The 27,789-nt window shown below is 62.8% G+C and overlaps 1 protein-coding gene across 2 annotated transcripts in view; it reads left to right on the top strand.

Moving 5' to 3' along the window:
- Nucleotides 1–14,297: 14,297 nt before the first annotated feature.
- LOC142019132 (laminin subunit beta-2-like) overlaps nucleotides 14,298–27,789 on the top strand; it is an 85,084-nt gene continuing 71,592 nt past the window's right edge. For both annotated transcript variants that reach the window (XR_012646993.1, XM_075005607.1), the window contains exons 1-6: nucleotides 14,298–14,318; nucleotides 16,507–16,560; nucleotides 18,145–18,308; nucleotides 25,403–25,526; nucleotides 25,878–25,951; nucleotides 27,373–27,561. Coding sequence is in view for 1 of the 2 variants with exons in the window: in XM_075005607.1 (XP_074861708.1) it covers nucleotides 16,530–16,560; nucleotides 18,145–18,308; nucleotides 25,403–25,526; nucleotides 25,878–25,951; nucleotides 27,373–27,561 (582 nt within the window). In the remaining variant the exon portion in view is untranslated. The remainder of the gene's footprint in view (nucleotides 14,319–16,506; nucleotides 16,561–18,144; nucleotides 18,309–25,402; nucleotides 25,527–25,877; nucleotides 25,952–27,372; nucleotides 27,562–27,789) is intronic.

The raw sequence follows: 27,789 nt of genomic DNA, 5'->3' as shown, positions 1-27,789 counted from the left end.
GCGGCTGTCTGAAGACACGCTTCCCCCGCCCTCGGCGCTGGGTTCGGTCTCGCTTGGGTTTTTACCTGCTCTTCACTCAGTCCTTTGTCAGAGGGTGCCAGGGCTCCTGTCCCATCGTCAGTGGTGTTACCTGTCTGCTGTGGCCGAGAAGCTCAGAAGCAGGCAAGCTTAGAGGCAGGCACTTGTCTCTGCAAATACCACGTGGGATGCAGACTTCCCACTAGTAGCTGAGGTTAGGCCTGCTCTGTTCAGATGGCTTTTACAAAGCCAGTGCAAAGTAGGAGTGAGCTCCTTGGGCTGCTGGCAGTGAGTGAGTCTGGTGGAACTGGGGCAGCCCCCTTTGGCCAGGAACAGGAAAGCTAACCTCACGGTGCGTTTGCTGCCAAGGAGCATGGTGAGCAGGCTGCTCTGAGCCCCTGCTTGTCAACTGAAGAAGTGAATGGAGAGTGGGTGGTTGACCCAAGATAGGGGGCTGGCAAGTGACGGGTGCTTGATATTTCCTGTCCAGCTCCTCACCGCCTGGCTGCTGCTGAGCTTTCAAGGGCTCGGCAGCGCTAGGGTTGGGCTGAGAACTGCCCTGCTGCGATTCTGAATGCATTGAGTGTGCCCCAGTGTTCTGCTGGCCCCAGTGGGCCGTGTGTGGATGAGAACCAGGGCACAGGATAAGCTGCAGCAGCTGGCTCATCAAGTGAGTTTCCACCGGTGTTTTACCTTGTAAGCCCAGGTGGTGTCAGCTTCTGGGAAGGGGCTGGCTCCGGGTCTCACCCTTGATTATAGATTTGCCAGCTGTTCTGGGAGTGTAGGTGACAGTCTGCTGCAGGGCGTGATGCCTTTCTCTGCATGGAGTCAGTGCTGAAGGGAGCGAGGTGAAGCAGGGAAGTGTCTTGGGGGGTGCCTGGGCGTGCGCTTACCACACTGGGGTTGTGGGCGAGCGGTGAGGGCAGGCCCATTGCTAGTTACAGCAGCTTCTGCCAGCTGCTGTTGCCAGTGTGCCTGTGGTCAAATTTGGCCCATTGGTGCTGGCAGGGGGCTGAGCATTGCCCTGCGCCGAGAGACGGCCTTTGCCACGTCACACTTCCCTAACCTGGGCTCGGTCCCGAGCGCGTGAAACCGGAAAGGGACATTTTGCCCCTTCTCCCTGGGGCGAGTCAGTCCCGCGAGCTGAGGCTGTTTGTGGGAGGCCCCCAGCCTTCTGAGCGGCCTGGTGGTCAGCGCACAAGCACGCGAGGGGACGCCCGCTTCGCGGCATGCGTGGCCGACAGCACCCAGGGAAGGGAGCAGCGTATTCAGCTATTGTGTCTCACACCCAGGCGGCAGCAGCAGCAGGGGCACAGAGAGGTCCCTGTGCCTGCAGCTCTGGACGCACGCCGGGGGCTGCTTTCCCTCCCCTCGCAGCAGTGCCATGCGGCTTTCCCAGCCCCCGGCGCTCGGCCTGCACCGGGACGGCCAGACCCTTCGGCTGCAGGCTCCAGAGCAGTGGCACAGTGGGCTCAGCTCCCCGCGGGCTGGCGAGTGCTGTGTCCCCCTGCATCTCCACGCCAGTGTCACTCAGCGAGTGGCTGGTAGCCAGCGCTGCCTTGGAAAGCCACAGCCCACGCTCCAGTGGCTGGTTGCTGTGTGGGCTCCATGCAGGGGGGCCCCGCAGACAGTCTGTCGAGAGCTGCAGTGCCATGGCTGGCCACACCCCCCAGCCACGGGGAAGGGTTTCCTTTTCGCGGCATGGTCGCGCTGCAGGGCTAAACCAGGAGGGGGCCGTTCGGTCACTTACTGACCACCTCTCAGCTTTCCATCCCCTCCTTCCCGCGTTACCTGCTGCAGCAGGCTACAGGCAGGGCAGTGCAGTCCCTGTGGCCGGCACAGCCTCACGGAAACGCAGCCGTCTAGCAGCAGGCGAGCCAAGCCGAGAGCCAGAGGCTCCCACCAGCTGCCTCGGGGCGGCCTGTGGGCCCTGTGCCCTCCCTGGGTAAGGACTCTTGGCTGCACTCCCCTCTGAAGCAACAAGCAGGGCCTGGCAGCGCGAAGGCAGCGAGCCCTGTCTGGGGGGAGGGCGCTGGAGCCACCCTGGCAGGGGAGCCGAGCCTGTCGTGAGCAGCGCTGGCCGTGGAGGGGGGCGCTCAGGGATTGCTGCAGTGCAGGTGGGGAATGCAGATACCCCACTGGCCTGATCCCCCCCGCGTTGCTCCCAGGAGGCCGAGACGGGCCTCGGCGCTCTGCTGTGGAGAAAGCAGCTCATGCCTCGGGTTTGTTCCTGGAGAGCCACATGGCGCGGCTGTCCCTACAGCTGTGGCGCAGCCGGCGGAGTCCTTCTGTAGTGACTGACCGGGAGTGGGGCGGGGCGAAGGAGCTCAGGGTTTGTGAGGGGGGCGCAGCACAGCTGTTTGCAGAGGTTGGACTGCCTGGGCTGGACGTGCTGTGCCTGGGCCCAGCGAGAGCCGGACTGTGGGTGTCTGCTCAGCAGTGCTTGTGCTGTGTGGGTTCGTGCCGCAGTTGTTGCAGTAAGGGCTGCAGTGGGTTGCTCTCAGCCGAGGTCCTGGGGAGTAACCTCGTCTGTCCCCTGCCTGCCCGGAGTTGAGAATTTGTGTCCCCCTGCGTGCGTGGGCGGCAGCAGGAGCGAGTGACCAGGGCAGGTTTCTGGCAGGGCCGGTGGCTGCCTGAGCAGCTGACACAGGCTCCGACCTCCAGTGGGTAAGGGGTGGAAGTGAGTGTGTACCACACATGTGTAGTGTGGCCGGACTGCAGCTCCCTGCCCCTCGTTTTGTGGGGCGGGGAAGGAGTGTCTCCTTGACAAGCCATGTTGTAAGGTGTCGCTGGCACAGACCTACTGCGTGCTTGCCCCCAGAGGTGGCCCCAGGGGTGACCCTTGTATATCCTCTTGGAAGAGAAGGTTAGAGGACTTGAAGCACAAATAACAACCCTCCAGAGCAGGCGAAGAGTTCCTTGACAGAAGGGAGCATTTAGTAATGGAGGCGCAGCAGGCTGAGCAGCCAGCGAAGGCGGTGCTGAACAAAGAGGAAAGGTGGAATCATGTAACCGCCAGCAGAAAGCCAGTTCGGGTGTCTCCAATGCCGGTGGAGGGAAGCAACCGCTTTCAGGCTCTCTGCACGGGTAATTCAGTGGAGAGTGCTGTGGCAGAGACCTCACAGGGAGCAGATCAGAGGCCCTCGCTGACTGGAAGGTATGGGATGCACAGTCCTAGGGATGGGAGTTCTCCAACCATCACCCCTAAGAGAAGACAACGGGTGGTGGTGGTCAGGGACTCCCTCCTAAGAGGGTCGGAGTCATCCACCTGCTGTCCAGACCTGGAATCCTGGCAAATTTGCTGCTTACCAGGAGTTAGAATCTAGGATGTGACAGAGTTTCTTCCAAAAATCATCAAACCTGTGGATTATTACCCCTTCCTACTTCTCCATGTGGGAACCGACGACACCGCCAGGAATGGCCGTGAGTAGCTCACTGCGGGTTATGTAACTCTGGGAAGAAAGGTCAAGGAACATGGAGCACAAGTGGTGTACTCATCCATCCTCCCCGTGGAAGGGAGGGGTCCAGGCAGAGATCGAATTGTGGAGGCAGATGTGTGGTTGTACAGGTGGTGCTGGAGACAGGGATGGGATTTTGTCTGAGGAACAAGGATTGCTGGGAAGAGATGGGATCCACCAACGAGGAAGGAGCATCTTTGTGGGTAGGTTTGCAAAACTGTTGAGGAGGCTTTAAACTAGGTCCATTAGGAGATGGTGACACAAGCCCTGAGGTAAGTGGGGACGGAGGAAGCAACAACCAAGGAAAATGCCTGATTCCAGAGAACACATCCAGTATTCAATCTAGTGTTCAGTCAGCTAGTTTGTGCTTGCTCGCAAATGCAGGAAGCCTGGGGAGCTAGAGGCCCTGGCACAGTCAAAGGAGTCCGAGGTGGTTGGAGTAACGGAGACCTGGTGGGATGACTCAGACAACAGGAGCACGGTCATGGAAGAGTGTAGGCTGTGCAGGAAGGACAGGCGGGGGAGAAGGGGAGGAGTTGTTGCACTCGGTGTGAGGGAGTATTATGATTGCTCAGAGCTCCAGTGTAAGGAGGGAGAAAAGCCTGTAGTGCGTCTGTGTTAAGCTTAGAGGTGGAAGCAAGAGAGGTGATGTTGTAGTTGGTGTCTGCTATAGACCGCCAGATCAGGGAGATGAGGATTTCTTCAGCCAGCTAAGAGAGGTTTCCAAATCACAGGCCCTGGTTCTCATGGGAGACTTCAATCGTCCAAACATTTGTTGGGAGACCAATACAGCAGCACACAGACAATCCAGGAAGTTTTTGGAGAATACTGGGGATAACTTCCTGGTCCAAGTGCTGATGGAATCGACCAGGGGCCGTGCGCAACTTGACCTGCTGCTCACAAACAGGGAAGAACTAATAGGAGAAATAGAGGGGTGGCAACCGAGCTGCAGCGCCCGGGAGAGGTAGAGTTCAGGATCCTGAGGAAGGGAAGAGGGGAGCAGTGACATACAGGCTGATTTCGGCAGAGCAGACCTGGTGCTGGTGGCTGGAGGGGAGACGTCTTTGGGCGTGGTGTGCGCTAGAACAGGCGAGCGCCAAAGCGGGGATCGATCTCTCTGTCCTTGCCCTAAGTCCCAGGATGGGCCTACATCAGCGTGTGCCTCGCTCGCCTGGGAGAGCTTGGCCTAGGACAAAGCCAGCCTGCTCTGTGCGGTTGTTTGGCTGGGTTTCTGTTCTTCCCTCGGGCTGGGCAGGGCGAGCGGGTAGCTGTGCTGCTGGTCTGCTCTATCAGCAGCACTGGCGTCACGTGTGAGCTGCTGGGAGCGGAGCAGAGCAGAGCAGAGCAAACCATGGCCCTGGGGAAAGGCGCCCAAGTGTGCCCCAGAGAGCTCCGGAGCTGGCAGCCTGGGCAAGAGGCGCTGGCCAGCGTCAGCTGCCAGGGCACTGGATTCCCTCATCCCACCCAGCACCTCTCCAGGACTTCGGGGTGCTGGGGCACGGGTGAGGCTAGTGAGACCGGGTGCTGGGGAGACTTGGGGGCATTTGCCTGAGCACAGAGGGGTCTGACTGAGGATCTGCCTGTTTGAACTCCAGCCCCCACAGCAGCGTGGGAGCCCCCTGCCTCTCCCACAGGCGCTGTCCCACGGCGCGCCCGGTTCCGGCGGTGCTGTCTCTGCCCGCGCGGGCGCCGGCGCAGGGGTCTGGCGCTCTTCTTTGGCGCTGCTCCGGCGGCGCTGAGGGGATGGTGCGTCCTGCCATGCTGCTTTGAACGAGCTCAGCCTTATTCCATGCGGAAGGCTATTTGGTGGGCAGGCTTTGGAGTGCCAGCGAGCCCTGTGATGGGGGTGGGGCGCCCAGCGGCTGAGGTTGCCAGGGGGTGGGGACAACAGTGCCCTATTGCTGACTCCCCCCTTGTCCCACTGTTCTCTTGGGGCTGGGTTGTCCTGGAGGGCTCCTGTGGGGCTGGATGGCTGCGCAGCCCTCCAAGCTCCTGGGCTGGGGAGGGGTAAGGGGCGTAGCCCATGGCCTGCTGGGGCTGAGGTGCTCTACCTGGGCTGGGAGAGCAGAGTGCCAGCTGGGCCAGCCAGCAGCTTAGGAGGCTGGCCTGCTGGCCCTGGGCTCGCCTAGCAGCATCTCCGGGCAGGGCTGCCGGCACAGGCCCTGTGCTGGCGGGCACAAAAACAAGGCACCGGCGTGCAGGGACGCTCGCGCTGGCTTCTGGGCGTCCGCAGGGACCTGAGCGCTGAGGCTGGGAAGGAGCAGCAGGTCCCATGGGTGCCCACACACATGGCCCAGTCCGGGCAGCCCCTCTCGCCCCCCGGGGGCCTGGGTTTCCAGCCCCACTTCTGCTCGTGCGGGGGGCGGGGAGCTGCACAGCAGTGCCTGTGGCAGAGCCCTGCTCAGGGGCACGGATAGTGTCCGGGGGGGTGGAGGGCATCCCAGGCCCCTTCCCCCCAGCTGGCGATTAGCCTCGCCCTGAGGAGTCCCTCGAAGGCCTCCTGATCCCCCAGCCTGTCCCCTCGTGGTGTCTTAATGAGCCCGTTTGGCTCCTGCAGCTGCACACGTCTCTGCGGCCTGCCCCGAGGCACAGCCAGCCAGCTCTGTAGTGATAGCCCCGGCCCTCAGCGCCTCGCAGAGCGCCCTGCGTACTGCCCAGCGCAGCCGGTGTCTGGGGCTCTGGCAGCCTCTCGGCCTGCACTGCCCTGAGCACGGAGCCGTGGGACCCAGGGGATGGTCTAGGCCAGGGTGCTGCCAGGGCCTGGGAACGGCCCGTCACTTGGGAGGACTGGTCCTCCGTGGCTGCAGCGTGGGGGGCCAGCTCCAGCTTTGGCACGAGGGCGCAGTCCAGAGCAGCCGCCTGCTTCCCGACCATGGCGGAGCTGGGAAGGGACCTCCCGCCCTCGGGGAATCCAGCTGCGTGGCTCGAGCCGGTTCTGCCCCTGCCCGTGCGCCCCCTTGTGTGTGGAACGTCCGCAGCTCTCGCGGCCGCCGGCTGGCTGCGGGAACGGCAGTTGGGGATGGCCGGGCCGGGGGTCCTGCTCTGAGGAGGAACCGGGCTGAGCCCAGGCTGCTCTGACCTGGGGTGAGCTGGTTGTGGAATCGGAGCGGGTGCCCTGGCTCTGCAGTAAAATGGGGCTTCAGGACCCAGCTGGCTGCCTCCAGCTCACGCTTGGGCCCTTCCCGGCCCCTTGGCCAGGCTGCTTCCCTGGTGCTAACCACAGGGACTCAGAGCCTTGGGCGGGACGGGCTGCTGGGCCGCAGGGCTCGGGTCCGTAACGCCCCAGCTGCAGGCGGGACTGGCTGCTGGGCCGCAGGGCTCGGGTCCGTAACGCCCCAGCTGCAGGCGGGACTGGCTGCTGGGCCGCAGGGCTCGGGTCCGTAACGCCCCAGCTGCAGGCGGGACTGGCTGCTGGGCCGCAGGGCTCGGGTCCGTAACGCCCCAGCTGCAGGCGGGACTGGCTGCTGGGCCACAGGGCTCGGGTCCGTAACGCCCCAGCTGCACTCCCCTGTCCTGCAGCAGCCTCAGCCAGTCCAGCACCTTCACCCTGGCGTGCGCAGGCCCCGCAGACCGAGGGGGCTGGCTGGTAGCTACTCTGCGAGGAAGGCGATCGCAGTGCTGTGCTGTGCTGTCATTGTCCTCGTCAGGCAGCTCGCAGCGGCCAGGCGCAGGAGCTGGGGCGGACGCGAGCTGCACCCCCACACTCCAGTTAGCATGGGCGCCCCTCTGCCCCCAGCTCAGCTTTCTGAGGCGCCTGCAGCCTTGCTTGGCTGGGACCAGTGGGAGTCCTGCTCGGTGGCAGCTGCCTGCCGGTGGCCTGAGCCGCCCAGGCATGCGTCGCCTGCGCGCTGGGTCCCGGGACGGGGCACCATCCGGCATGGGGAGCGCGTCACTGACAGCTGGAGGCACAGAGAAAGCAGCCGAGGGAACCAGGGCAGGCCACCGCCCTGGCTGGAGCGGGACCAGGGCCAGGGTGTCCCAGCTGAGGAAGGCGCCTGCTGCTCCGGAAGGGCCTTGCTGACCCTGGGCGGGTTCCTGAAGGCTAGGGAGGGTGGGGCCTTGAGCTGTGTATCTGAGAACTGCCCCTAGGCTGCAGGAAAGGAGGGCCGTTCCCGCCTGCCCGCCCTGGGCACCTCCACAGGTTTCAGTGCAACAGCTCCTGCTCAGGGGCCTCTCTCACCAGGGCCCCCTCGGCTCTGGGACTGCACCTCTCGGGGCCCCCAGCGCACCTGTGTGCCATGCCCCTGGGCCCCCACTCCCCAGGGGAGCAGCACAGCCCCGGTCCCCAGCCCAGAGCGACTGGCTGCTGGCATCACACTGGAGGCCACTGAGCGTGAACCCAGTCCAGGAGCTGTCCGGCCTGTGGGCCCGGCCTCAAGCCCAGGGTCAGTGAGGCTCTGCCTGGTCTCTGCCCTGCCCGTCCCACAGCCCCCTGGGATACCCCCAGCAGCTCCTCTGCTCCCCCAGGCAGCCAGGTTCTGCTGCAGCCCTCTGCTCTGCCTCCCTCTGGCCTTTGGCCCCGGCTGGAACCAGCTGGGCAGGTCACCAGCAGCCATTGGCCTCCACTGGCCGCAAACTGGCTGTGCCATCTGCACCGAGTGTGCCAGGCACCAGCTGCTGGGGGCGCCATTCTCCAGGCTGCCAGGTGAATCCCCTGTTCCCCGCTGGTCCCCTCCCTGGTGACGCCAGTCGCTGTGCCCCTGCCCTCTCGAGCCTATTGAACCCCACACCGTCACGCCCAGGCAGCGCAGTCCTGGACCCCTGCTGGCCCAAAAGGCCCTGGGCCCGAGCCTGGTGGAATGGGCCCAGCTGGCCCAGCAGTCCTGCTGCAGCCTGGACCGCTAGGCAGCGCTTCCCTTGCACCTGCCGAATGGGGGCTATTGTGATCATGCTGTGAAGGGCTCACCGGCCGCACTCGGCGCCGGAGGCAGCAGATGGCTCCCCAGCAGCAGCAAGCATGTGTCTGTCTCGGGGCCCGGGCCCTGCAGCTCCCCCGCACCCTGGGCTGCGGCTCTTGGGGGGTCAGCGGGAGAGGCGGTGGCGTCCGTTTTAACTTACTGGCCAATCGGTGTGCAACCCACGTGAGGCCCTCGCAGGCCCCAGCCACCCCGTCGGGGTATCCCACCGCTGCCCTGCCCCACAGACCCCAGTTCGGCAACGTCTTCCAAAAGGAACAAGCCCCCGCTGGCTAAAGGGGCGCAGCCCCCTCCCGCAGGAGCTGAGCCTGAGGCCGCAGAACGTTGTTAGCGCCCGGCAGCGCCGGGGCCCAGGCATGCCTTGTGGGAAACCAGCAGAGCGGGGACCCAGGAGTCCGGGGCTTGTTTCCTATGGCTGACAGCTCCTCGCCCCCACCCCCAGCAGCCAAGCAGCTCAGAGCCCACAGGATCAGCCCCTTTATAGACCCGGAGCAGCCCCTCAGCACAGAGCACAACAGGCTTTTGGTGTAACCAAGTGGTAATCAAAGCTTGTGCTAAGCTGCTTAACGGAGGGCAGCCCTGTTAGGCTGAACCTTCCCAAGCAACAAGCAGCCCCTGCCAGGCGGGCGTGGGAGAGAGAGCAGAGAAGGCCCTGCCTCTGCAGGCAGCTCTGGCTCCTTCAGCCTGGGAGCTTTCACCCTGGCTGGGGCTGGCCATGTGTGCTGCTTAGTACAAGCTTTGGGGCAGCCACAGGACAGTGGTTGCAGCAGCTGTCGGCAGGGCCGCGCCTGAACCAGACACCGGACACCGTCCCAGCGGGCTGGCTCTGGTGAGTGGCCCATTTATCTGGGGGGCACTAGGGCGAACACCGGCGAGCCTTGCATTTACTGCCTGTTCGGCGTTAGCGGCGCCCCCGCGTCGGCCATGGACTGGCGGGTTTGTGTACCTCGCCGTTCTGCTCAAACCCTTCCCAGGGGCACAGACTCCCTGAGCTTGGGCAGCGAGACGCTCCCCCTTGAACCCAGGCAGAGGCACTGGGGGGTAACCCCAGCTCCTCGCCCTCCCTCAGCAGAGAGCCTGGAGCGAGAGCAAGCGGCTGCTCTCTGCTAGCTGACCTCTCGGGCGCGGGCCCGGACGCCCAGACCCTTCCGGAGGGTGCAGGAGCCCAGCCCTGCCTGGAGCTGTGAGGAAAAGACAAGGCCCTGCGTGCTGAGGCGCGCCTGGTCGCGGGGCGTTAGCACCACTAACAGGTTAAAACGCAGCCACTGGAAGGTTACGGGCTGGGGGTTCACCAGCCAGCTGGGGAGTCCCCCTCCACGCCCACAGTGAAACATGGCAGCTGGGTCCAACTAGCCGCCTCCTTGCCAGTTACAGCTGGCGCCCAGGCTGCTCCGGGCCGGGGCGTTTCCTGAGCGTGCCGCCTGGCTCAGACTTAACCCAGCTCTGCCGCTCCCACAGCAGGTACCGGCCTCGCTCTCCCCACCGGCTCCCCGGCACAGGCCGCACCAGCTCTGGGCTTACCCCTTTCCAGGCCTTCGTTCACGTCTGGGTGTCCAGCCTGCCCTGACGCCTGGGCTTGCGGCTCCCTCCTCCACCGGCTCACGGCCAACACTGTCCCGAGCCTATGGCCGGGTGCGAGGCAGCCCCGGCTCTGGCTGGCCCCTCCTGCTCTCGGGGGCCAGGCGCGCTGCAGGCGAGGGCCTGGGAGCCGGCTGTGGCCTCGGCTTTGCCCACACTCCACAGAGGGAGGAGTAAACGTCAGCTCCCAGAACCACTTCCCACCAGGCGGCTTTGGTGTGCACCGAGCCCCAGGCCTGCTGGGCAGCCGCTCTCCCGCCGTAGGGGCAGACGGGGGCACAGCTGCTATTGCTGTCGTAAGGGCCAACGCCCAGGAGCTCCGGGGCAGGAGCACCCCTGCCGAAAATGGAGTGCTCAGCACCCTCTCCCCCGTGCAGGGAGCAGGGCAGGGCAGTGCTGGGGTGGGGTGGGGCCTAGAGCTGGGGTAGGGGGGGCTGAACACCTCCAGCCCAGCACCCCTAGCCTGGACCCCACTAGCCCGGCAATGGTGCCATGGCTGAAGGAAGGACAGGCAGAAGCGCTTGTGCGCAGGCAATCTGGCAGCTGTACCTGTCGTGCAGTACACGCATGTGTCGGGGGCTGTACACGTGCCGTGGGCGTGCCCTCTACCTGTCGTGCAGTACACGTGTGTCAGGGGCTGTACACGTGTGCCGGGGGCGTGCCCTCTACCTGTCGTGCAGTACACGCGTGTCGGGGGCTGTACATGTGTGCCGGGGGCGTGCCCTCTACCTGTCGTGCAGTACGTGTGTGTCAGGGGCTGTACACGTGTGCCGGGGGCGTGCCCTCTACCTGTTGTGCAGTACACGTGTGTCAGGGGCTGTACACGTATGCCGGGGGTGTGCCCTCTACCTGTCGTGCAGTACACGCGTGTGTCGGGGGCTGTACACGTGCCGTGGGCGTGCCCTCTACCTGTCGTGCAGTACACGTGTGTCAGGGGCTGTACACGTGTGCCGGGGGCGTGCCCTCTACCTGTCGTGCAGTTCACGCGTGTCAGGGGCTGTACACGTGTGCCGGGGGCGTGCCCTCTACCTGTCGTGCAGTTCACGCATGTCGGGGCCTGTACACGTGTGCCGGGGGCGTGCCCTCTACCTGTCGTGCAGTACACGTGTGCTGTGGGCGTGCCCTCTACCGGTCATGCTGTACACGCGTCGGGGCTGTACACATGTGCTGGGGGCTTGCCCTCTACCTGTCGTGCAGTACACGTGTGTCGGGGCTGTACATGTGTGCCGTGGGCATGCCCTCTACCTGTCGTGCAGTACACGTGTGTCGGGGCTGTACATGTGTGCCATGGGCATGCATGGTACCCGTCGTGCAGTACACACATGTCGGGGGCTGTACACGTGTGCTGGGGCGTGCCCTCTACCTGTCGTGCAGTACACACGTGTCGGGGGCTGTACACGTGCTGGGGCGTGCCCTCTACCTGTCGTGCAGTACACACGTGTCGGGCTGTACATGCGTGCCGGGGGTGTGCCCTCTACCTGTCATGCAGTACACGCGTCGGGGGCTGTACACGTGTGCCGGGGGCGTGCCCTCTACCTGTCGTGCAGTACACACGTGTGTTGGGGCTGTACATGGGCGTGCATGGTACCCGTCGTGCAGTACACACGTGTCGGGGGCTGTACACGTGTGCCGGGGGCGTGCCCTCTACCTGTCATGCAGTACACGCGTCGGGGGCTGTACACGTGTGCCGGGGGCGTGCCCTCTACCTGTCGTGCAGTACACATGTGTGTCGGGGCTGTACATGGGCGTGCATGGTACCCGTCGTGCAGTACACACGTGTCGGGGGCTGTACACGTGTGCCGGTAGCGTGCCCTCTACCTGTCATGCAGTACACGTGTCGGGGAGGTACACGTGTGCTGGGGGGCGTGCCCTCTACTTGTCATGCAGTGCACGCGTGTGTCGGGGCTGTACATGTGTGCCATGGGCGTGCCCTCTACCTGTCGTGCAGTACACGCGTGTCGGGGGCTGTACACGTGTGCCGGGGGCGTGCCCTCTACCTGTCATGCAGTACACGCGTGTCAGGGGCTGTACACGTGTGCCGGGGGCGTGCCCTCTACCTGTCATGCAGTACACACGTGTGTCGGGGCTGTACATGTGTGCCATGGGCGTGCATGGTACCCGTCGTGCAGTACACACATGTTGGGGGCTGTACACGTGTGCTGGGAGCGTGCCCTCTACCTGTTGTGCAGTACATGCATGTCGGGGGCGGTACACGTGTGCCGTGGGCGTGCCCTCTACCTGTCGTGCAGTACACGCGTGTCGGGGGCTGTACACATGTGCCGGGGCGTGCCCTCTACCTGTCGTGCAGTATACGCGTCGGGGGCTGTACACATGTGCCGGGGTGTGCCCTCTACCTGTTGTTCAGTACACGCATGTGTCAGGGACTGTACACGTGTGCCGGGAGCGTGCCCTCTACCTGTCATTCAGTACACACGTGTCGGGGCTGTACACACGTGCCGGGGCGTGCCCTCTACCTGTCATGCAGTACACGCATGTGTTGTGGCTGTACACGTGTGCCATGGGCATGCCCTCTACCTGTCGTGCAGTAGACACATGTCAGGGCTGTACATGTGTGCCGTGGGCGTGCATGGTACCTGTCATGCAGTACTCGTGTCTGGTCACCCAGGGGCACGCTTGTCCTCAGAGAGGCTGGGCTGAGGCCCTCTTGGTCAGCGAACAGGTGCCTGCTGGCCAGGGAGCCTGGTCCTGGCGTGTGCCGGCAGCGAATGGCCACAGGTGCCCTGGAGCTGCGGCTCTTGCTGCGTGGCACAGGCTGCCTTGCTCCCCCGGCTGAACCCGAGCCCCAGCCCGAGCCCCAGCCCGAGCCTGCAAGCAGAGCCCGCGGGCGGCTGTCGGGCTGTCTGCCCATGGGTGGGCGGGGCTGGCCACAGACTGCCCCCTGGGTCCCCCAGGCTGCCAGCGCCCGCACGTGCCCGGGGCGTCTTCGCGGCGCGCTGCCCCCCACGGGCTGTGCTCGCCTGGTAATGCCAGTCAATGGGCTGGTGGCTTAGGCGGTGGGGCAGGGTGTGTGCCCCCCACTCTCCCCTGAGTGCCCAGGCCCGAGGGCCAGGCACCACGAGGGGAGGGACAGACGGCCGCTCTGCTACCCCGAGCCGCAGCTCCTGGGGGGTATGATCGGCCTCAGGAGTGCTCACATGGGGGCACCGTGCCCCCCACTGCCAGGGACACTCCCAGGCTGGGGTACCCCCCCACCCCACTGCCCCCCACTGCCAGGGACACTCCCAGGCTGGGGTACCCCCCACCCCCATTGCCCCCCACTGCCAGGGACACTCCCAGGCTGGGGTACCCCCACCACCCCACTGCCAGGGACACTCCTAGGCTGGGGCACCCCCCCACCCCACTGCCCCCCACTGCCAGGGACACTCCCAGGCTGGGGTACCCCCCCACCCCACTGCCCCCCACTGCCAGGGACACTCCCAGGCTGGGGTACCCCCCCACCCCCATTGCCCCCCACTGCCAGGGACACTCCCAGGCTGGGGTACCCCCACCACCCCACTGCCAGGGACACTCCCAGGCTGGGGCACCCCCCCACCCCACTGCCCCCCACTGCCAGGGACACTCCCAGGCTGGGGTACCCCCCCACCCCCATTGCCCCCCACTGCCAGGGACACTCCCAGGCTGGGGTACCCCCACCACCCCACTGCCAGGGACACTCCTAGGCTGGGGCACCCCCCCACCCCACTGCCCCCCACTGCCAGGGACACTCCCAGGCTGGGGTACCCCCCCACCCCTATTGCCCCCCACTGCCAGGGACACTCCCAGGCTGGGGCACCGCCCTTGCCAGCCCCCTGTGGTGGTCTTGGTTTGGTGCTGTGTTCTCTGCAGGCACCGGTTGGGGGTCACCACGATGAGATTCCTGCTTGTCTCTGCCAGTGTGGCCTGGCGAGCTGGCTGTGCCCCGGGGCGATGGGCAGCGCCTGCCCCCTGCCAGCTGGCCCAGCCGGGTGGGCGGAGAGACTGCTGGGGCCACTGCACGCCCGGCGGCGGGGGGAACTGGGCGCTCTTTGGTACACCGCCTGCCCCAGCCTGCGCTTCCCCACGCACTGCAGCAGGGCCATGGCCCCGGCCCCTTGGCAGCGGTACCAGCGAGCCCAGGCCTGGGCAGGGACCGGCTGCTCAGCCACAGCTCGCTGCCACCGCCCCTGTCCAGCCTGGCCTGCCTCCCGCTCACCTGGGCCCAGCAGCCGCCCCGCCCCGCCTGGCACCGGCTGGGAGGAGGAGCCGGCGGGAGGAAGCGCCTGCAGAACAAACAGCCCAGCCCAGTGCAGAGCGGAGAGCTGGGCTGGCTGGAGGCAGCGGTGGGGCCCCGGGGACGCTGAGCACACAGGTACCGGCGCTGCCCGGCCCTTCCAGCTGACGTCGGTGCACGGGCGCCCCGCTCCTGCGGCCGTACCAGTCCCGGCCACTCGCACCCGCCAGAGACCCTCTGAGTGGGGGGACCTGGGCCCTGGCCATCTGCCCCGCCAGGCAGCGTCCACGTGCCAGCCAGGCCGGCCCGGCTGCTGCAGGGGCAGAGCCGCAGCTTTGCAGTGGGGTTCGGCCTGGAGCGTGGGTGAGCTGGGCAGGGAGCCGCGCAGGGGAAGCGTCATGGCCCATAGCCGGGGCTGCTGCGTGGTGCCCAGCCTGGCTGCAGCTGGCGGCTCTGGGAGCCGGACTCACACCAACCCCCGGCTGATGGGTGGGAGCGGGACAGGCAGGGCCAGGCCAGGGCTCCGGCCCAGGTCGCTGCACACGCCTGGGGAAGAGGCCACACGGTGCCAGGCCGGGCCGGCCTGCCAGGGCTGAGCCGCTGGGGCAGTTCAGCAGCTGGGCAGACAGCCAGGGCAGCCCCAGGCTCCTGGGCACAGGGGAGGCAGCTGCAGGGCAAGCCCACCAGGGGCACGGGGAAAGTCTGAGCCAGGCGGCTGGCCAGGCTTTGGGCTCCCAGAGTCGTGGGACCTCCATCAGCCTCCTCCTGGCCCCGGCGGCGCTGCGAGTTGCCGTTGTCCTGGTCTCCTGCGGCTGGGCAGCGTCCCTGTGGGTGGCGCCGCAGGCTCCCTGGCCGGCTTTGGGGAGCAGTGGGCACTGGCCAGGCGCTTGTTCGCTGCCTGCGGCCTGCACCCCGCCCTGGCCTCCCCTCTGTGGTGCCCACCAGGTGCAGGTGGCTGCTGCCGGAGCCGCAGCTTGGGGCCACCCTCTTCCCAGCACTCAGCTGGTGCTCCTGGGCAGGGCTGGGCTGGGGCAGCATGGAAGGGGCAGGCCAGGCCGGGCTGGCTGGAGCCCCACAGGGCCAGCCCCACCGCTGGGCCTTGCAGACTTCCTCAGGTCTGGGGCAGAGGGGGCAGATTGCAGCCAGGCCCCCGGGCAGGAGACTGGGGCCCTAGAGCAGCAGGGAGCATGTGGGGGCAGGCGGCACAGCCCCACCTGACGGATGCGCCCAGGCCTCACGCCTGGCACCAGGTAGCAGGGCTGAGCCGGCTCCTTGCTGCTCCATGGGGCAGAGCCTCCCCCCTGCACAGCCCCAGAGCCACCGTGGGCCTTGGCTCTCCCCCAGAGGCTGCAGGGAGGCGGGAAGCAAGCAGACCCGCTGCCCCCACCCACACGCCATGTCCAGCCCTGGGACGACCGGCGCCAGGGACGACGGGCACGGGGAGCAGCCTGCTCCTTCGCGCCGTGCCTGGGCCTTGTGGTGTGAGGCCAGCGGGGGCCTGGTCCTCTCCCGCCTGGCCGCTGCAGCCAGCCCTGGTGCTGGGGAGCCAGGCTGGGTCCTTCACCCGCAGCCCGTCCCGCCGTGCCGTGCCGTGCCGTGCCGTGCTGTGCGCACGGCCGAGCAGAAAGAATGGGCTGTGGCATTCCCGTAGCCTGGCGACGCGCAGCCCTTTCACAGCCCCGGCCCCATTTGAATGAGAAAGGCTCCCCTGGCCTCCACACGCCCCCCCGCCCCCGGCTGCCAGGCTGGGCTGGGCTCCCGTTCTCACGCTGCCGCCCGGCACCCGCCGACTTCGGCCTCCTTCTCCCAGGGCCAGCTGCAGGCGGCCGCACGCTCCCATCGGCCGTGAGTAGCAGCGACTGGCTGGCTGGCGAGTGGGAGGGGGCTGCCCGCCAGCCCTGAGCCCCATGCCCGGGGGCAGCTGGCAGGGTGGGGTCCGGGGAGGAGCAGGCGGAAGGGCGGGCCCAGTGCCCACAGCCAGGGGTCCCGAATCCCTGTCTGTGCTCCAGCCTCTGCCTGTGCCCGGGGCTGCCCCGGCCGCTCAGCATCCCACCCCCGAGACAGTGCGGCAGCCCCCCGAGCGCCCTGACAGGGTGGCACTGCCTGCGTGTGTGTCTGCCCTGCTCACTGCCCCCAGGACACCCCAGCCCCAGGCCGAGGCCTGGCGGTGAGGGAAGGGCAGCAGCATTTCTGGGGCCCTGCCTCTGCGGCCCACCCCAGCCCTGGAGCCCCCTCCAGCCCCTCTGCAGCAGCGCAGCCTTTCCCTTGGCCCAGCTGCCCAGCCTGGGGCCAGCCTGGCATCAGCTTCTCACCTCCCGCTCCCCAGGCCAGCCAGCCTGTGCTGCACCCATGGACCTGCTGCTGGTTCTCCTGCTGCTGGGTAAGTCCCTGCGCAACGTGTGCCCGGCCCGGCTGTACTGCCGTGTGTGCAGCTCGGGGACGCCGTGTGCCCGGCCTTGGCCGTACTGCCGTGTGTGCAGCCCGGGGGCGCCGTGTGCCCGGCCCGGCCGTACTGCCGTGTGTGCAGCTCGGGGACGCCGTGTGCCCGGCCTTGGCCGTACTGCCGTGTGTGCAGCCCGGGGGCGCCGTGTGCCCGGCCTGGCCGTACCGCCGTGTGTGCAGCCCGGGGGCGCCATGTGCCCGGCCCGGCCGTACTGCTGTGTGTGCAGCCCGGGGGTGCCGTGTGCCGGGCCCGGCCGTACTGCCGTGTGTGCAGCTCGGGGGAGCCGTGTGCCCGGCCCGGCCGTACTGCCGTGTGTGCAGCTCGGGGGAGCCGTGTGCCCGGCCCGGCCGTACTGCCGTGTGTGCAGCCGGGGGGTGCTGTGTGCCTGGCCCGGCCGTACTGCCGTGTGTGCAGCTCGGGGACGCCGTGTGCCGGGCCTTGGCCGTACTGCCGTGTGTGCAGCCCGGGGACGCCGTGTGCCCGGCCCGGCCGTACTGCCGTGTGTGCAGCCCGGGGGTGCCGTGTGCCGGGCCCGGCCGTACTGCCGTGTGTGCAGCTCGGGGGCGCTGTGTGCCCGGCCCGGCCGTACTGCCGTGTGTGCAGCCGGGGGGTGCCGTGTGCCTGGCCCGGCCGTACTGCCGTGTGTGCAGCTCGGGGGAGCTGTGTGCCTGGCCCGGCCGTACTGCTGTGTGTGCAGCCCGGGGGCGCCGTGTGCCCGGCCCGGCCGTACTGCCGTGTGTGCAGCTCGCGGGAGCTGTGTGCAGCCCGGGGGCGCCATGTGCCCGGCCGGCTGTGTGTGCGCAGCCCGGGGGCGCCGTGTGCCCGGCCAGCTGTGCATGTGCAGCCCAGGGCGCCGTGTGCCCTGCTATGACGTTGCCTGGTGCCAGTGGCACAGCCTGCCCTGGAGGGTCTGTGCAGCGGGCAGGGGTGGGAGTTGTTGCCAGGCATGGGTGCTGGCAGGCCCAGGCCTTGGCAGCTGTAGCCAGTCCGTCTCCACGTGGCCAAGGGCCCCTGCAGCTGAGCTGTAAATTGCTGGGCAGCGCTGAGCCCTGGGAGTGGAATTCGGGCAGTGCCTGGGCGCGGCACCCGTCTCCTGGGGTAGCCAGCCAGGCAGCCCAGAGGCAGTGGGCATGGGGGGCAGTGCCAAGGACGGCCAGACAAAGGCCTGTGCTCCCCGCGCCCCAGGAGCTGCCGTGGGGGGTGCTGGGGTTGCCATGGTTGTGAGCTGCAGGGGTGAGGCTGGGACCCAGTGCTGGGGGCTCTGGGGGGTTGCAGCGGGGGAGGGGGTGCACGGGGAGTGTGGCGTAGAGGGGGAGGGGCGAGGGTGGGGACCCCGTGTTGACGGAGGGGCCCACGGGGCGGGGAGGGCCGGAGGGGTAAGGCCGCCAGGCTCCCTGGCAGCGAGGGGGGGGCTTTCCTCTGGTGCTGGGGCCCGGAAAGTGGCAGACGTCCTGGCCCTGCCATGGGCGCTGGTGGGTTCCCAGCCCGTGCCCTCAGGGCATGGCCTGCGCTTCTCTCCAGTCCAGGCACCAGGGGCTGCGAGCCAGGAGGAGCCGGGCTGCTTGGTGAGGAGCTGCTACCCAGCCCCTGGGAACCTACTCGTGGGGCGGGGCCGGAACCTGAGCGCCACCTCCACCTGCGGGCTGCGGGGGCCCCAGCAGTACTGCATCGTCAGCCACCTGCAGGTACCTCCTGGGGCGGCTCCTGCCCAGCGCTCCTCTCTGGCGCCCGCCTCCGCAGACGCTCCTGGGCTGGCTCATACGTGACTCCGGCCGTCTGGCTCTGTGCGCGTTGGTCTGGCTGGCTGGCTCTGTGTTCATCTCTCTGTCGGTGCATGTGTATGTGAGCTGCGGGTCTGTGTGCGTGAGCGAGTTCATCTGGCTCTGGGTGTGTGTGGGACTGTCTGGGTGTGTGCGTGGGAGTGTCTGGGTGTGTGCACGTGTGCAGAGCCTGGCTCTGGGTGTGCGTGGGAGTGTCTGGGTGTGCGTGCGTGTGCAGAGCCTGGCTCTGGGTGTGCGTGGGAGTGTCTGGGTGTGTGTGCGTGTGCAGAGCCTGGCTCTGGGTGTGCGTGGGAGTGTCTGTGTGTGTGTGTGTGTGCAGAGCCTGGCTCTGGGTGTGCGTGGGAGTGTCTGTGTGTGTGCGTGTGCAGAGCCTGCCTCTGGGTGTGCATGGGAGTGTCTGGGTGTGTGTGTACACATATATAGGAGTCGTGTCTGTCCATGTGTGTGCCTGAGCACAAGTCTGTGTACATGCACACATGGTGTATGTCTCTGAGTGTGCTTGAGTGTGTGCATGGTGTGTGTCTGGGCGTGAGTCTGTCTGTCTGTTTGTCTGTCTGTTTGTCTGTCTGCACATGAGGGGTGTCAGAGAGATCATGGCCAGGAGGGAGCTGATCACAGCTCCTCACCAAAACACCTCGAATACAGCGACAGGCCGATACCCACAACGTCACACACAGCTCCTCACCAAAACACCTTGAATACAGCGACAGGCCGATACCCACAATGTCACACACAGCTCCTCACCAAAACACTTCAAATACAGCGACAGGCCGATACCCGCAACGTCACACACACAGCTCCTCACCAAAACACCTCGAATACAGCGACAGGCCGATACCCGCAACGTCACACACACAGCTCCTCACCAAAACACTTCAAATACAGCGACAGGCCGATACCCACAACGTCACACACACAGCTCCTCACCAAAACACCTCGAATACAGCGACAGGCCGATACCCGCAACGTCACACACAGCTCCTCACCAAAACACCTCGAATACAGCGACAGGCCGATACCCGCAACGTCACACACAGCTCCTCACCAAAACAGCTCGAATACAGTGACAGGCCGATACCCGCAACGTCACACACACAGCTCCTCACCAAAACACCTCCAATACAGCGACAGGCCGATACCCGCAACGTCACACACAGGTCCTCACCAAAACACCTCGAATACAGCGACAGGCCGATACCCACAACGTCACACACACAGCTCCTCACCAAAACACCTTGAATACAGCGACAGGCCGATACCTACAACGTCACACACACAGCTCCTCACCAAAACACCTCGAATACAGCGACAGGCCGATACCCGCAACGTCACACACAGCTCCTCACCAAAACACCTCGAATACAGCGACAGGCCGATACCCGCAACGTCACACACAGGTCCTCACCAAAACACCTCGAATACAGCGACAGGCCGATACCCGCAACGTCACACACAGCTCCTCACCAAAACACCTTGAATACAGTGACAGGCCGATACCCGCAACGTCACACACACAGCTCCTCACCAAAACACCTTGAATACAGCGACAGGCCAATACCCGCAACGTCACACACAGGTCCTCACCAAAACACCTCGAATACAGCGACAGGCCGATACCCGCAACGTCACACACAGGTCCTCACCAAAACACCTCGAATACAGCGACAGGCCGATACCCACAACGTCACACACACAGCTCCTCACCAAAACACCTTGAATACAGCGACAGGCCGATACCTACAACGTCACACACAGCTCCTCACCAAAACACCTCGAATACAGCGACAGGCCGATACCCGCAACGTCACACACAGCTCCTCACCAAAACACCTCGAATACAGCGACAGGCCGATACCCGCAACGTCACACACACAGCTCCTCACCAAAACACCTCGAATACAGCGACAGGCCGATACCCACAATGTCACACACACAGCTCCTCACCAAAACACCTCGAATACAGCGACAGGCCGATACCCGCAACGTCACACACACAGCTCCTCACCAAAACACCTTGAATACAGCGACAGGCCGATACCTACAACGTCACACACAGCTCCTCACCAAAACACCTCGAATACAGCGACAGGCCGATACCTACAACGTCACACACAGCTCCTCACCAAAACACCTCCAATACAGCTACAGGCCGATACCCGCAACGTCACACACAGCTCCTCACCAAAACACCTCCAATACAGCGACAGGCCGATACCCGCAACGTCACACACAGCTCCTCACCAAAACACCTCGAATACAGCGACAGGCCGATACCCGCAACGTCACACACAGCTCCTCACCAAAACTGTGGTGTAGTGGGAGACAGCTGTGTGTACGTGAGTGTATCGCAGAGGGTGACAGGTATCAGAGGTCGCCGTGTTAGTCTGCAGCTTCGAGAACAAGAAGTCCTGTGGCACCTTATAGACTAACAGATATTCTGGAGCACGAGCTTTTGTGGGCAGAGACCCGCTTCAGCAGATGCATGAGTCGGGGGGAGGTTTCAGAGGGGTTTGGGGTGTGGGGCTCCTGCCGAGGGTAACCTGGCGGCCAGGTGACACTCTGGGCTGCAGACAAAGGGGGAGGTGGAGCCGGAGGGGTCTGAATTGGAACTGGGAGTCGGAAGCAGTGAGTCTGGGCTGGGGGAGAGCGAGACCAAGGAGGGGGCAAGGCCCTGGCTCTGGGGGCCCCTCGGGGCCTCCTCTCCCCAGCATGGCTGGGACTGGCTGTCTCTGCCGGCTGCACTGACTCCTCTGTACCACGCTGTGTCCTGTCGGCTCATAAACCTGCTGTTCTCCTGCCGGGTGAGTCACTCCTGTCTGCGGCCGGGTGCGGAGCTTGGGGGGCCCTGAGCCCCATCACATAGGTAATGACTAGTGGTGTTCTGTTCTTGGCTTTTTTGGGCCTGTCTTGGAGTAGCTGGTTTCTGGATATTCGTCTGGCCCTGTCGATTTGTTTTTTTTACTTCTCCTGGTGGGTAATTCAGGTTTATGAATATTTGGTAAAGTTCTTGTAGTTTTTGGTCTCTGTCAGTTGGATCAGAGCAAATGCGATTGTACCTAAGAGCTTGACTGTAAACAATGGATCTAGTTATGTGCGCAGGATGGAAACTAGAAGGGTGTATAAGATAAGTATAGCGATCAGTAGGTTTTCGGTACAGTGTGGTACTGATCAGGCCATCCTTGATTAGTACTGTAGTGTCCAGGAAATGTATCTCTTGCATGTTGTAATCGAGGCATAAGAACATAAGAACATAAGAATGGCCATACTGGGTCAGACCAAAGGTCCATCAAGCCCAGTATCCCATCTGCCGACGGTGGCCAATGCCAGGTGCCCCAGAGAAGGAGAACAGAAGACAAGTGATTTATCTCCTGCCATCCATCTCCTGCCCTTGTTATGAAGGCTAGGGCACCATACTTTATCCCTGGCTAATAGCCATTTATGGACCTGACCTGCAAAAATTTATCAAGCTCTTTTTTAAACCCTAATAGAGTCCTGGCCTTCACAGCCTCCTCGGGCAAGGAGTTCCACAGGTTGACTGTGCGCTGTGTGAAGAAAAATTTCCTTTTATTAGTTTTGAACCTACTACCCATCAATTTCATTTGGTGTCCCCTAGTTCTTGTATTATGGGAAAAGGTAAATAATTTTTCTATATTCACTTTCTCCACACCATTCATGATTTTATATACCTCTATCATATCGCCCCTCAATCGCCTCTTTTCCAAACTGAAAAGTCCCAGTCTCTCTAGCCTCTCCCCATATGGGACCCTTTCCAAGCCCCTAATCATCTTAGTCGCCCTTTTCTGAACCTTTTCTAATGCCAATATATCTTTTTTGAGGTGAGGAGACCACATCTGCACGCAGTACTCGAGATGTGGGCGTACCATAGTTTTATATAGGGGAAGTATGATATCTTTTGTCTTATTATCGATCCCTTTTTTAATAATTCCTAACATCCTATTTGCCTTACTAACTGCCGCTGCACACTGCGTGGATGTCTTCAGAGAACTATCCACTATAACTCCAAGATCCCTTTCCTGATCTGTCGTAGCTAAATTTGACCCCATCATGTAGTACGTGTAATTTGGGTTATTTTTTCCAACATGCATTACCTTACACTTACCCACATTAAATTTCATTTGCCATTTTGCTGCCCAATCACTCAGTTTTCTGAGATCTTTTTGTAGTTCTTCACAATCCCTTTTGCTTTTGACTGTCCTGAACAACTTGGTGTCATCTGCAAACTTGGCCACCTTACTGCTTACCTCATTTTCTAGATCATTGATGAACAAGTTGAACAGGATCGGTCCCAGGACTGAGCCCTGGGGAACACCACTAGTTACCCCCCTCCATTGTGAAAATTTACCATTTATTCCAACCCTTTGTTTTCTGTCTTTTAACCAATTCCCGATCCATGAAAGGACCTTTCCTCCTATCCCATGACCACCTAATTTACATAAAAGCCTTTGGTGTGGGACCGTGTCAAAGGCTTTCTGGAAATCTAGGTATATTATGTCCACTGGGTGCCCCTTGTCCGCATGTTTATTAACCCCTTCAAAGAATTCTAATAGATTAGACAGACACGACTTCCCTCTGCAGAAACCATGCTGACTTTTGCCCAACAATTCGTGCTCTTCTATGTGCCTTGCAATTTTACTCTTTACTAGTGTTTCTACTAATTTACCTGGTACTGATGTTAAACTTATCGGTCTATAATTGCCAGGATCTCCTCTAGAGCCTTTTTTAAATATTGGTGTTATATTGGCCGTCTTCCAGTCATTTGGTACCAAAGTGGATTTAAAGGATAGGTTACAAACCACTGTTAATAACTCCGCAATTTCACATTTGAGTTCTTTCAGAACCCTTGGGTGAATGCCATCTGGTCCTGGAGACTTGTTACTATTCAGCTTATCAATTAATTCCAAAACCTCCTCTAATGTCACTTCAATCTGAGTGAGTTCCTCAGATTTGTCGCCTAAAAAGGCTGGCTCAGATTTAGGAACCTCTGTAACATCTTCAGCCGTGAAGACTGAAGCAAAGAAATCATTTAATCGCTCCGCAATGGCACTGTCTTCCTTGATCGCTCCTTTTATATCTTTATCATCCAAGGGCCCCACTGCTTTTTTAGCAGGCTTCCTGCTTCTAATGTATTTAAAAAACATTTTACTATTGTTTTTTGAATTTTTGGCTAGCTGTTCCTCAAACTCTTTTTTGGCTTTTCTTACTACATTATGACAGTTAATTTGGGAGTGTTTATGTTCCTTTCTATTTTCCTCACTAGGATTTGACTTCCACTTTTTAAAAGCTGCCCTTTTCTCTCTCAAAAGCTGCCCTTTTCTCTCTCATAAGGCATAAGTTGATGGTGGGGCGTAGATTGTTAAAGTCTCTGTGGAATTCTTCTAGAGCCTCTGTACCATGGGTCCAAATCATAAAGATGTCATCAATGTATCTTAAGTAGAGGAGTGGTAATAGGGGACGAGAGCTGAGGAATCGTTGTTCCAGGTCAGGCATAAATATATTAGCATATTGTGGGGCCATGCGGGTGCCCAGAGCAGTTCCACTAATCTGGAGGTATAAATTGTCCCCACATCGGAAATAATTGTGGGTGAGAACAAAGTTACAGAGGTCAGACACCAGATTGGCTGTGGTGGCATCAGGGATGGTATTCCTGATTGCTTGTAATCCATCCTTATGTGGAATATTAGTGGACAGAGCCTCTACATCCATTGTGGCAAGGATGGTGTTGTCAGGAACTTTTCCGATGTTTTGTAATTTCCTTAGGAAGTCGGTGGTATCTCGGAGATAGCTGGGAGTGTTGGTGGTACAGGGTTTGAGGAGGGAGTCCACATAACTGGATAGTCCAGTGGTGAGGGTGCCAATACCCGAAATGATAGGGCGTCCAGGGTTCCCAGGTCTGTGGATTTTAGGAAGTAAATAGACGGTCGCAGTGAAAGTCTGGATTTCTACGTCCAGTGCTTCCACAACCGTGCTCAGGCTGACGTTATACGCAAACAATGCCAAATGAGAGACAGTCTCAACCATGCTGAATGCCAGGCTGTCCAGAGTCTCAAAAATAACCGACATCATAATCAAACCAGCTGGCCAAGGGGGTGCTGTTGTCATCATGCCTAAGTCAGACTGTGAACAGGAGGCAGCCAGACAACAATCCAACACCACATTTTACAGACCTCTCTCTGCTGATCCCAAAAGAAATTACAAAAACTACTTAAGGAACTCCCTGCTGCTACCCGGGACCTCGTTCACTCAGACACACCATCTGAGCCCCAGCCTGGATTATTCTATTTACTTCCCAAAATCCACAAACCTGGGAACAGCTCAGCACAGAGGGGTCAGTGCAGCCGGCAGCGACGGTCATTCCCAACCCGTCCTGGGGAGAGGAGCCCGAGGGGTGCCCCTCTGGGGTGTAGCTTCCCCCCTCGCCCAGCTGGCTGCCTTCCAGCTCCCTCTCCCCCTAGCCTCTAACTGCAGCCCCCAATTCAAACCAGCTCAGCTCCTCCCTGCTCCATGTTCAGGGCTGAGGTGTTACCTGCCAGCCTAGGTTATAGCCCCAGGGTCATCCTTAGCCGCTGGGAGCTGCTCTGCTTGTCTCCCACATCCAGCATGAGTCTCACCCCCACCCCCCCGACCTCAATCACACTGAGGCACACACAATGGTCACACTAAATGTTGCAGAAAATGCCCACATCATCGCAGAAATTGTGTCCACCTGGAGCCATGTGTCTGTCTGTCTGTCCACGTGGAGCTGTGTGTGTGAGAGCATCTGTCCGGGTGCCGGGCTCTGTCTGCGCCCATGGATGCTGTGTGCACCTGGGGTGCCTGTCCGGCCAAGGGCAGAATAGACGGGCTCTGGGGAACGGCAGTAGCACCCCCGCATGGGAGCAGCCTCTGGCGCCCAGCGGGTGGGTCGGTCGGTCAGTCTGTCTGTCTGTCCCTCCTGTGTGGAGGCTGGTGAGCATGGAGCCGGGCCCTGTTTGCTGCAGGACTCCGAGAAATGCTTCTCCTGTGACTCCCGGTCCCCGTCTCTGCGCAACAGCCACCGCATCGAGAACGTGGTGTACCTGAGCGACCAGGACGGCCGCAGGACCTGGTGGCAGTCGGAGAATGGTGAGGTCCCTGCTGTGGCCAGCCTCGGCCCAGGGTCGCAAGGGAGAACCCTGCCCCTTGGCAGGGCCTGGGCTGCGCCCCCCGGGGTGCTCCTGGGGGACCTCTGCCAGGCTGGGCGAGGCCCCTGCGCCCAGCCCAGCCTGCATAGCCCCATGGGCACCCAACACGTAGTCCCACACCCACTCTGCTGGCCTCTGGCTTGAGAGCGGGGGGCGGGGGGGCAAAGGGATGGCACAGGTAAGGCCTCTTGCCACTGGGTGACCCCGTCCTGTTTGCTGGGGGGCTGGTGCATTGGGGTGATCCCATCCATCCCTGGAGGGGCTGTTGGGGTGACCCCCCCTCCCCCCACAGGCGTGGAGCATGTCAGCATCCGCCTGGACCTGGAGGCCGAGTTCCACTTCACCCACCTCATCATGACGTTCAAGGTAGGGGGCCCTGGGTGGGGGGAGGCTGACAGGTGGGGGGCTTCGTTCTGCAGAGCCAGGCTGGGGCTCCCGAGCCCCTCCTGTGCTGCAGGCGAGGGGTCCCAGTCTGACCGAGTGGCCCCAGGCGGGCACCCAAACCCGTCCTCGAGTGCTCTGCGCTGACCGAGCTGCAGGGGCCCCAGGGGCTCCTTCCTGCAGCACGCTGGTGTGATGGGGTTCAGGGGTCCCCCTGCACTGCACCCCATCCGCTGGCAGGAGTGACTCTCACTCAGCAGGTACAACAGCAGGTTTATTAGGCAACAGATGCCCAGTTTCTCACAGAAGCGACAGTACAGCAGTCAGAGACAGTCCTTCCAACCCGTCCTGGGGAGAAGACCCTGAGGGGTGCCCCTCTGGGGTGTAGCTTTCCCCCTCCTCAGGCTGGCTGCCTTCCAGCTCTCTCTCCCGCAGCACGCTGGTATTTCAGTAGCCCCTCGGTTTGCCCAGATAGGCTCGAATGGGCACAGAACACGAGTGAGTCCCGGCGGTGAGGCAGGGCGTGCGTGGCCCGCCGGGTTAGGGACTGCGCTCCCAGGCCAGGCTGCGAGCGAAGGGGCAGGGTGCTTCATGGCCTGAGCTCTGATGGGAAATTCTACCTCCCTGGCCGGCGGGCGTGTGGGTGGGTGCTGTGCGGGGCTGAGGGAGCTGAGCTCTCAGCTGGCCCCTTGCAGAAGGGATGGGACAGTAAAGCCCGTCTCGCCATCCTTGGGCCCGGTACCTCAGGGCACCCAAGGGCTCAGCAGCCCTGTTTCCAGGGGTTCTGTGGCTCGGCCAAGCCGCGAGAGGTCCTAAGAATGGCCCCCTTCTTGGGGAGCAGGGTGACTGTCCTGGGGAGGCCACTCAGTATCTCCTGAGGCTCCCAAGGGAACAGCCCCATGGGGTCGCTCCACATACCAGCTGTCGGCTGGCGTTAGCTCCAAGGCTGGGCCCGGCCAGGTGGCCCCTGTGTGTCCTGGCTGGGGAGATGGGCAGAGTGCTGGGGACAGGCAGCTCAGCTCCAGAGCCCGCTTCTGCCGGCACATGCGGGCGGCCCCGTGTGGGAGCCAAACGAAGGCAGAACGGGAACAGAAAATTAAAGGGCGCCCTCGGCGGCTGGGCACTCCTAGCACTGCCTGGGCTCTGCCTGGGCACTCCTAGCACCCTCATGAAACAGCTACGCCCAGGAGCTGCCAGGCTGCACTCCCCCAACACCAGCCTGGAGCAACCTGGGAGGCTCCCTGCCGTGAAACCCTGGGGCTTACCTCACCCTTCCCCCGACACCCGGGACAGGCCAGGCGCTCCCAGCCCCCCCCCACCCCCCCGGACAGGCCAGGCGCTCCCAGCCCCCCCACCCCGGACACCCGGGGCAGGCCAGGCGCTCCCAGCCCCCCATCTCTCCCCAGACCTTCCGCCCGGCGGCCATGCTGATCGAACGCTCGGCGGACTTCGGGCGCACCTGGAGGGTCTATCGGTACTTCGCTCACAACTGCTCCCAGCTGTTCCCGGCCGTGGCTGTGCAGGGCTCTGGCCGCATCGATGAGGTGCTGTGTGAACAGCGCTACTCCGAGATCGAGCCCTCCAGCCACGGGGAGGTGGGTGAGCTGGGCCAGCCCTGCGCTGCCTGCGCCTGTTGCCTGGCTTATGGGGAGCAGGGCCTATGGTGGGGGGGCGTAGGGAGCTGTGGGGGTTGCACGCTGCCCCACACTGGTCCCCCAGCTTATGGGGGGCAGGGCCTATGGGGGGGCCTAGGGGGCTGTGGGGGTTGCACGCTGCCCTACACTGGTCCCCTACACTGGCTTATGGAGGGCAGGACCCATGGG

The sequence above is a fragment of the Carettochelys insculpta genome, chromosome 11 (assembly GCF_033958435.1).
Source record: "Carettochelys insculpta isolate YL-2023 chromosome 11, ASM3395843v1, whole genome shotgun sequence".
Taxonomy (NCBI): domain Eukaryota; kingdom Metazoa; phylum Chordata; order Testudines; family Carettochelyidae; genus Carettochelys; species Carettochelys insculpta.
The sequence above is the reverse complement of the archived record's forward strand: the minus strand, read 5'-3'. Positions and strand labels throughout refer to the sequence as shown.